Below are 9,807 nucleotides of genomic sequence, written 5' to 3'. Positions count from 1 at the left end.
TAGCAAACGCAGACTACACCGTGGTGCTCAAGCATGCTGAGTAGATGAGAGTGTGGGCAAGTGTGCAGTGAAGCCAGGACAGCTGCCTGCCAGGGGCCTGGAAAAACCCCTAGGACTGGGAGGTTCAGGCCATGCGATGCCACATTAAGCTGTTTTACTTGAGGAGGGGTGTTTTGTTTTTTGTTTTTGTTTTTTGCCATAAAATGAGTGCCTTGGTCAGAGGCAATGTCATGTGGAATGTGGTATTCCACATAGCATTGCCTTTGTGGATAAGGCATTCTGTGAGTAGAAGGGGTGCTTGCTTTTTAAGAATCAGTCCAGAGGGTTATGGACACAGATCTGTGTTCAAAGATTTTTCTGGGCGATTATATTTTATGAGACCTCTGATAGAGACAACTTTCTGAGCCTCAGGTTTGTCACGTGTAAAATGGGCATGAGCGCTGTTCCCCTCGGCAGAGGTTTGTGGCAATTGAGGTGTGCGTGCAACGCTTTTTGAACAGAGCTGACACGGAGGTACTTGTTCAGGAAATAAGAGCTGCTATTACTACTCTTCACAGCATAGTGTAAGGTTTCCCTTCCTTTCATCCCAGCTCGGAAGCACCTGATCAAGGTGAAAGGAGCCCCTCTGTTTCTTCTCTTCCCTCTAACCACCTCGCCCCTTGCTTTCCCCCATCCTGCCTCCATTCTTAGCCCCGCCCCTCCCACAAGCCCCGCCCCTGGCCCCGCCCTTTCCGGGCCCCCGCCCACCCGCCCTGCACCAGCACCGCCCTCGCTCAGCGGGGCAGGAAGCTCATGGTGTAGTTTGGTGGGATTGTGGCAAAGCCCACGTGTTTGGGGGACACATTGATGTCCTTGGGTGACTGCGGAGACTTGAAGCGGAAGTTCTGCATGATGGTGGTGAGGAACAGAAAGAGCTCCATTCTGGCCAGGCCTTCTCCGAAACAGTACCGCTTTCCTGAGGAGGAGAAGTGGGGGGGTGGGGGGTGAACCCACTCTCAGTGCAGCCTCGCCCTCCTACACGCCTGCAGCTGCGGCTCTCCCAGGGAGGAGGGGTGGAATATTATGGCCTGAGAGACTTTCAGAGGAGGCACTGATCCTCCCTGAGCCTCAGTTTCCTTCTATAAGAGTTGTAACACTGGGGAACCAATATTGATATATTATTATTAACCAAGGTCCATAGTTACATTAGGGTTTACTCTGTGTTGTACAGTTCTATGGGTTTTGAAAAAGGCATAATGTCATGCATCCACCGTAGATGGGGTGATCCATGCCAGGTGTAGCAATGGGAGGTTTAGATGCCCCTTCCTGCCAGATACACTTGCAACATGATCACAAAAACATGTGCTGTGTGACCGTAGACAAATAAATCTACAGGGTATGATATTTCCTTCTCTTTTGCCTGGGTGCAGGTACTGGGTGCTTGGTAGTTAAGGGAGGATCAGCTGGTGGCTCAAGGGTAGGTTCTACAGGAACTTCCAAGCTGGAGAACTACCTGGCTACACCTCGGAGAGGGGAGCTGGGTGAGGGAGGCCCCTGCTGGTGTGAGCAGTGGCCTGAGCAGCAAACAGTGGTCTCTTACCGATGGAGAAGGGCACAAATGCATCACTCTTCTTAAACTGCCCCTTCTCATCCAGGAAGTGCTGGGGGTTGAAGTCCCGGGGATTGGAGAAGAACCTGGAGTCTCTCAGCACAGAGCCCAGCAGAGGGAACACTTCGGTGCCCTGGTAGGGAGGAGGAGGGTGTATGTCATGAGGCGGGTTGGGGGATTGGTGAAAGGACACAGGGGCTGGAGGGGGAACCAGGGTGCCCCAGGTGAGGGGAAGTGGTAGGCATGGGAGTTGGGGTGTTCTGAGGGAGGAGCTTTGGGGGATAGAAGGTTTGTGTCCCTGAGACAGGAAGTTTGGGAGACAAGGGGTCCATGTTCTCCTAGGCAGGGTGTTTGGGGGACCTGAGATTTATGTCTCTAAGGCAAAAGGCCTAAATGGAAAGGCTTCTGCTGATTCTTAAGAAGTTTGGGAACATGGGATTGATTCTCCTGACACAAAGGGTCTGGGGAGATGCAGGATTAAGGAGTCTCTAACTGGGAAGGTGGAAGGGATGTGGTGGTTGGGAAAGTCTTTTTTGACTGATTGAGGGAGTGGGACAGAGTCTAGAAAGCTTCTACTGGGGGTGGGATGCTGAGGACACAGAGAGGGGCTGGAAGTCCCTGTAGCCCAGGGCAGAGGAAACAGCACCTTAGGGAGGATGAAGTCCCGAAACTTGGTGTCCTTGGTGACCCTGCGGGCCACACCCAGGGGGATCATGTCTCCAAATCTTTGCATCTCGTGGATCACCGCCTCCGTATAGGGCATCTTGGCCCGGTCCTCAAACTTGGGCTGCCGGTTCTTGCCGATCACTCTGTCAATCTCCTCATGGACCTTGGCTGGGGCGGGGTGGGGGGGAAGGGGAACGGGTTTAGGTATCTAGGGGTCTCAGAGCAGGGATGATAGCCCGAATAGGCAAAATGGGGTGGATGACATGGCTCTATGTATGACACAGAGGTAGTCATATGTGGGCGAGGGACGCCCACTCACCATTCATAACAGACATCAGCATTGTTGGAGCAAGATCCTGTTACCCAGGTCATGCCAGAATCACAGGGGCGGCACAGGGAGGAACTTAGGGGATGGTCCGGAGGAGCGGGCAGCGGGCACTCAGTGGGCTTGGGACAGGAGTGACTGACAAATCACCGCAGACATTTTCCATATTTTGTCAACTAATGAGACTCAGTTGATTCCTATCAGCTGGATGTTGCCCTGTGTCTGGACAGCAAGGCATGTCTCAGGGTCCTGGGATCTGGGACAGGTGGGGACACTGCACCAGGGGAGTTTTGAGGGTCTGGGTCCCTTCACTTCCCTGCCCTCCAGCCTTACCCTCCACCTCTGGGTGCTTCATGAGCAGCAGGAAGCCATAGCGCAGGGTCGTGCTGACGGTCTCGGTGCCCGCAAAGAAGAGGTTCAGCGTGGTCAGCACCAGGTTCTTCAAGTAGAACTCCGTGTTGGGGTTCTTCTCCTCCTGCAGGGAGAGGGGGCTTTAGGCCAAGCTCACTCCTCTTGCCCTTGGGACCCTTCTGGGGCTTTTCCTTTGGATTTACCTCTCTTAGATCCAGACCAAAGGTGGAATGAGGGACCCTAGGTCTGCCAGGCACCCCCCAGGTTCCAGACCTTGCCTTGGTTGCTGGCTCTGCCCCAAATGCTCTTGCTTCTCCCCTTCTTTACCTGGCTGACCATCTGTCCTTTAGTATCAACTTAGTGGTCAGTTTTTCTTTTTTCTTTTTTTTTTTTTTGAGACGGAGTTTCGCTCTTGTTACCCAGGCTGGAGTGCAATGGCGCGATCTCGGCTCACCGCAACCTCCGCCTCCTGGGTTCAGGCAATTCTCCTGCTTCAGCCTCCTCAGTAGCTGGGATTACAGGCACGCGCCACCATGCCCAGCTAATTTTTTGTATTTTTAGTAGAGACAGGGTTTCACCATGTTGACCAGGATGGTCTCGATCTCTTGACCTCGTGATCCACCCGCCTCGGCCTCCCAAAGTGCTGGGATTACAGGCTTGAGCCACCGCGCCCGGCTCAGTTTTTCTTATAGAGACTTGGTCTTGCTAAGTTGCACAGGATGGACTGGAACTCCTGGGCTCAAGGAAGCCTCCAGCCTCAGCCTCCTGAGTAGCTGGAACTGGATATGCATATGACCACGCACGCTCAGCTGTTACTTTTTAAAAAATAATTAATTTGGTTTTGAGACAAGGTCTCATTTTGTCACCCAGGCTGGAGTGCAGTGCCATCTTCTCAGCTCACTGCAACCCCTGCCCCCTGGGCTCAAGCAATCCTCCCACCTCAACCTCCTGAGTAGCTGGGACCACAGGCATGCACCAACCACGCCCAGCTATTTTTTTGTATTTTTTGTAGAGATAGGGTTTCACGATGTTGCCCAGCCTGTTACTCTTTGAATAGTAGGAATATTTAGAAAGAGAAGGATAAAGGGAGAAAGTACTACAGAGATGGCAAGATGAAGAGAGTCAGAAAAAAAAGAGTTTTTCTGAGAGACAAGCACAGAATTGTAAGCAACAGCATTTTATTTCTTCCCTAAAAATCTTGAAGCTTACTGTGAGGAATCCCCTCCCTTGATCCTTTCTCGCTGAGCTTCGGACTCCCTAAAGCCTTCCCATATGAGATACTGACATCCAGATGGAGGTGGGGACCCTCCCATGTAAAGCCAGGTCACCTGTCTACAGAGGTGCGTCTGATAACAGGACGTGATAGATTAGAGAGCATGGTGGCTAAAAACAGCAGCGTTAGGCTCAGAGGGACCAGGGTTTGCGCTTGGGAAAACCACAGCTTCCTCGCTGTGTGACCTCGGGCAAGACACTTATACTCTCTGGGCCTCAGTTTCCTCATTTATGCAATTGGGGCCATGAATGAACCTCTGAAGAGCTGTTGTGAGTGTTCAGTGGGGACTGTCTTAAAGCACTTAACGTAGTACCTGGCACATGGTTGTGCTGCAGAAGAGCTTGCGATTCTAATTCACGTGCACAAGTCCTGCCTGTGGGTGAGGGCTCAGGAGATGGAGCAGCGGTGGTTGATATAGTTGGGATTGTGAGGATTTTTTTTTTTTTTGGACAGAGTCTTACTCTGTCACTCAGGCTGGAGTGCAGTGCAACCTCTGACTCCTGGGTTCAAGCGATTCTCCTGTCTTAGCCTCCTGAGTAGCTGGGATTACAGGCTCGCACCACTATGCCTGGCTCATTGTTGTATTTTTAGTAGAGACAAGGTTTCACCATGTTGGCCAGGCTAGTCTTAAACTCCTGACCTCAGGTGATCCACCCTCCTCAGCCTCCCAAAGTGATGAGATTATAGGGGTGAGTCACCGTACCTGGCCAATTGTGAGGATTATGATGACGGGGGCTAATTTGCATGGGCCTGTGTTGTCTGCCCTCCCCACTGCCAGCCTGATTTCCCTCCCCACACTGGCGGCTGGGGTGTACCTCCCGCATGCGGATGAGAAAGGAGTCGATGAAGTCCCGTGGGGAACTGGGATCCAGTGTGCGCTGGTTGTGCTCCACCTTCTTGGCTATGAAGTCCTCGAGCCCTTGCAGCTCCTTAAAGGCCTGTTGCTGTGGGCCTGGTAGGTGTTTCATCACCGAAGGGAACATCTCATAGAGCTGGGGGATGCAGAGAGAGAGGATGGGAAGGGAAGGGCAGCTGTCAGGAGGCAGGAGCTGATGGGAATGGGACTTTTTTCATAGCAAAGAGGGAACTGAGTTAAAGGCATCTGTCCAGGTGTTTAGCTATTTCGGTGGGGTTGGGTGGGAACATATATCCAAGTTTTCCTGTGGGTTAGGGGCCAAAATCTAGCAATTTAGATGAGAAGAACTGAGGCATATATCCAGGTTTCAGGTATTCAAATGAGGCTGGATTGGAGAACACATCTAGGTGTTCAGATATTCAAGTGAAGCTGGGTTGGAAGACACCTGTTCAAGTGTTTAGCTACTCAGGTGGGGCTGGTGTGAAGGGAGCATCACCTGTCGAGGTATTTGGGCGTTCAGGTGGGCTTGGCTGGAGACAGCTGTCTAGATACTTTTTGGGTCTGGATTGGGGGCTTTTGTACAGCTGTCCAGGTATTAAAGTGGGGCTGGTATTGAGATGTTGAAGTGGAGGGGATACCTGTTCAGGTGCTTACCTAGCCAAGTGGGATGCATTGGGGCACCTCTGCAGGGTGTATGATTGGAAAGGGTTGGGAAACATTTATTTGGGTGTCTGGGGAATCATTTGTCCAGATATTTATGTGTTTAGCGGTGTTGGTTAGGGAGCCTCTGCAGGTGTTCAGGTATTTAAGTGGGTCAAGTAGAGGGTGCTTGGCCAGATATCCCAGTGGGCTAATTTGGGACATTTGTGTAGATGTGAAATGATTATGATGGGCTGGATTTTGCAGCACCAAGTGTTTGGGTATGCAGGAGGTGGGCTGAGGTGGTCACTTGTCCAGGTGTTAAGATATTCAGAAGAACTGGGTAGGGAGCATCTGTTGGAAATGACGATAAGCTGGGAACGGGAACACGTGCCCAGGTGAGGGAGCTGAGCTGAAGGCATGCTTCCTGCCAGCGGGCTCTGTTTTGGGGAGCATCTGTTGAGATATCCAGGTGTCCTTGGAGACTGGGTGTTGGGCACCCATCTTGGGTTCTGGTGCAACTGTCCAATTGTTCAATATTGGGGACTTATTTTGAGGGGACACTGTCTGGAGGGGTGTGGGAGTTTGAGGCACCTGTCCCCATGGAGGGGAGCAGTTAGCAGGGTGTGGTAGGAAAGTCACGGGCGGGCTGCAGCCGGTTACCTGCCCCATGGAGGTGGCCGTGAACTGGAAGCTTCCCAGCATCATGCGTAGCAGTGACAGGAACTCTTTGTCCTCATAGTCAAAGCGGTCCCCAAAGACGATAGAGCTGATGACATTGGAGACCGTGCGGCTCAGGAAGAAGGTGGGATCGATATTGGCGCCTGCGGGTGTGGCGGGGGAAGAGGGTTGGGGAGAGAGTCAACTCAGAGTTCTGATGCGATTCTGAGAACTCCGGGAGGCACGGCCCTGGTGAGCCAAATTCCCAGCGCCAGACTCCAGAGCTGGGAGCGCGGGCGCCTTTCCCCACCGAGTCCCCATATCCAGGCAGAGCCCGCGCGCGGGTCCTTCGCCCTGGGCGTTTTCCCTCTCCCGCCCCCGCACTAGGGGTCTCCTGCTCACCGCGCGTGCCCCGGAGGACCTCGGTGAGGAAGCCCGCCTCCTCCTGGATGCGCTCCTCGATGCCGCGCTTGCCCACCCCGAAGTCCCGCAGGGTGGTGATGGAGAAGCGCCGGAGCTGCTTGGCGCGCTCCCCGTTGCTGAACGCCACGCCTGGGGAGGTGAACGCAGGGGTGGAGGAGAGGTCGGGGGCGGTGGGGGGGCAGGCACAGACCAGCTCCAAAGGGGTCCCCAAGGGTGCAGCAGAGAGGGAGTGGGGTGGAGGAGAGATGGATTCAGAGTGAGCGTGCAGGGGAGCTGCAAACTCAGAGAAACAGGAGACAGAGGAGAGGGAGGGAAGGGGGGGGGAGGGAGAGAGAGAGAGAACAGGTAGGAAGAATGAGAGAATCAGAAGAGAAACAGGCCAGACAGACAGCTGCACAGAGAAACAGAGGGATGCGGGGACACTCCATGGAGGAAGGGAAGGAAATGGGGAGAGAGAGAGATGGAGGGAGGATGGAGGAAGAGGGAGTGAGATGTGAGGAGATCTGAGAGGAGGAAATAAAAATGGTGAAAGATCCTTAAGCTGAGCTGGAGAAGAGAGAAAAATACAGGGACAGAATCAGAGAGGGTCTGGGAGGAGGAGAGACTGTTACCAGGAGATGGAGGCTGGAGCTGTGGCAGTAGGAACACCGGGAAGTCCTAAGGCAGAGGAAGGAGGAGGAGAGGGGAGGGGAGAGAAGAGAAATGTGGAGAAGCACAGAAGCTGAAAGCGACAAAAAGACAAATGCAACGTGGACCAGGGTTGAAAAACAGAAACCCAGGATGTCCTCAGATATGGAGACAGAGGGGAAAGAGGAGACTCCAGTGACAGAGGCAGGGAGAAATCTGGACAGGGATGCTGGAGACAGGTGAGAGGGACACACAGGGAGAGGCTGCAGTGAATGGAGATGGGGAGAGAAGGCCTGATGGGGGGCTCTGCTGCAGCCTCCAGTGGGCAGGAGAGTCAGGGAGAAGGCTGGGGACACTGAGGCCATCGCGTCTTCCTGGCCACTTCCCCCTCTGGCACCCCCTCACCATAGCCTTTGAAGAGCCAGTCGAAGGTGGCCTGCTTGCCTCGCCCGCTGAACTCCTCAGCCTGGTCCAGCAGAGCCTCCTTGACGGCATCGTATCCACACAGCACCACGACCCGCCGGGACCCCAGGTGAATGGTGAACACAGGGCCATAGCGCTCACTGATCTGACGGAGGCGGGTGGGAGTGGTGAGAGGGAGCAACCCCCACTCTGAATGGACCCAGCAATGGGTTGCTTCTCCACAGATTCTCACAGCCAAGGGACTGGACATCCTAAGACCCCATCTTTCCCGGCTAGGACCCTGATGCTGAACCTCAAAAGCTCTCCTTTCCTAAGACTCTGGTCCACCTTCATCTCCTGGTAACCACTCTGGTTAAGACTCTGGTCAATCCCCCACCACAAAGCCCCAGCCAGCTGGGCAGCCCCCACCCCGTGCCACCCATCTCCCTGCCTTGGGACACCTTCATGAGGGAGTTGTACATCTGCTCTGTATTCAGCTGCAGATAGTTTCCAATGAAGGGCAGTGGGGTGGGTCCCGGAGGCAGCTTCCCCTTGCTCTTCCTCTGCTGCCAGACAGACATCAAGACCATCACAGTCAGGCAGGCCAGCAAGGCCACCAGAAGCAGCCCTGAGGCCAGCATGGTGGCGGTGGGATTCTAGATGGTACCAGCTGGGGAGGTTTGCCTTTATACTGCCTGAAAAAGAGGAGCGGACTTTGGTTGGTTATATAATCACTTCGTTTCACCTCCCATGAAATGAAGGAAAACAACACCCCCACCATGCACCCCGCCTAGCTTGGGACACAGCCAGCAAGGGAGGAGGAGGGGGACCCCAGGGCAGCTGAACAGAGAGGGGACCTCCAGACTAAAGCCGTGGTGCCTCAGGAGGGGTGCCCCAAGGCTGTGGCTTTAGGAGGGAGCAACAGATAAACTGGAGAACTGAGGAGTTTGTAATATGTGCACAGCGAGCACCTGTGCTTTGGATGTGGGTTCTGAGAGAATGCACCCCAAAGTTGTGGATTTGGGGCTCCAGAGGCGAGGAATGCAAAGGTCAGGCTTTTATGAGGGTGAGATGGAAGTGTGGCTGTGAGTTTGGGGGTCTTCTAGTGAGGACGATGCAGGGCTAAGCGTCCCAGGAGGGGAGATTCCGGGCCTATGGACTTGAGAATCTTGGGGTAAGGAAGACCCAGGGCCGTGGGTGTGGAGTTTCTGGGAGAAGGAGTGTGTAGCACGCCCGGCAGTTTCCTCCCAGAGAGTGCAGCAGCCCAGTGCCAGACCCAGGGGCTGACCTGATTTTGTTTTAACCCAGAGCTGTCTCTTGATGCCCAGAATCCTCCTTGGCACCTCAAAGGGAGGCCAGGATGGGTGCCATAGAACCTCCACTGCCCATCTCTGGTTGGGAAAGAGGTGGAAGCCCAGAGCCATATTTCAGGGGATCTTTCCGCACACCTGGAGAAGAGTACCTCGTGTTTTCCGTTGGCAGAGGGACTGGCCAGGTCTGGAGAAATAGTAATAACCCCCAAAAGGTGGAAAGATCTCAAGTGTCCCAAGAATTGTAATTTACAAGGACCTCCACTGGTTTCCAACCCAGATCCTTAGGGAAACCCCTAGACTGACTGTATCATTCCCATTATTGTTGTTGTCGCTGTTAGTTATGTTTCTCATTTTATATCAGGGTCTACGGAGGACAAAAAACAGAAAGTGGGCAGGGGACTCACGCGAGTGGCCCTGAACTCCTGTCTGTCCTGCTCTGCGTCCTTAACCCCTTTCTGTGTTTGGTTTCCTTCCCAGTGGAAAGGTAGTGTTTGGGAAGAGAAGGTCACATTTGAGGGTGACTTCAGTCTCCTTTAAGGTCAGGGGCTACTGCTCTTACCAGGAGGAGGGAACAATAGCGCAAGAGATTGGGGTAATCCCCAGTGTTAGGCACAGAGGCAGACTCTGGGGTGGGTGGGAGTGGAGAAGGGATGAGTAGCCTGCTGTCCTTCCCTCAGGGAAATT

General features: G+C 53.8%; 1 protein-coding gene across 1 annotated transcript; it reads right to left on the bottom strand.

Moving 5' to 3' along the window:
- Positions 1–340: 340 nt before the first annotated feature.
- On the bottom strand, positions 341–9,001 carry CYP2A6 (cytochrome P450 family 2 subfamily A member 6). The gene is made up of 9 exons (XM_017502967.1): positions 8,272–9,001; positions 7,814–7,976; positions 6,761–6,910; positions 6,362–6,522; positions 5,019–5,195; positions 2,913–3,054; positions 2,235–2,422; positions 1,580–1,721; positions 341–955 (listed from the first exon to the last, which is right to left on the bottom strand). The coding sequence occupies exons 1-9, from the start codon at positions 8,449–8,451 to the stop codon at positions 774–776; spliced, it is 1,485 nt and encodes a 494-aa protein (XP_017358456.1). The 5' UTR covers positions 8,452–9,001; the 3' UTR covers positions 341–773.
- Positions 9,002–9,807: the final 806 nt, after the last annotated feature.

The sequence above is a fragment of the Cebus imitator genome, unplaced genomic scaffold (assembly GCF_001604975.1).
Source record: "Cebus imitator isolate Cc_AM_T3 unplaced genomic scaffold, Cebus_imitator-1.0 Scaffold306, whole genome shotgun sequence".
Lineage (NCBI taxonomy): Eukaryota > Metazoa > Chordata > Mammalia > Primates > Cebidae > Cebus > Cebus imitator.
This window is presented reverse-complemented; position numbering and strand designations above follow the sequence as displayed.

Bases quoted from the DNA above. Each gene is read 5' to 3' on its own strand.
- CYP2A6 (XM_017502967.1), bottom strand. From the start codon at position 8,451: ATGCTGGCCTCAGGGCTGCTTCTGGTGGCCTTGCTGGCCTGCCTGACT. The intron at 6,911-7,813 runs GTGAGGGGGTGC...TCACCTCCCCAG, and splicing joins CTGGCTCTTCAAAGGCTATG to GCGTGGCGTTCAGCAACGGG. The intron at 2,423-2,912 runs GTAAGGCTGGAG...ACCCCGCCCCAG, and splicing joins GAAGCACCCAGAGGTGGAGG to CCAAGGTCCATGAGGAGATT.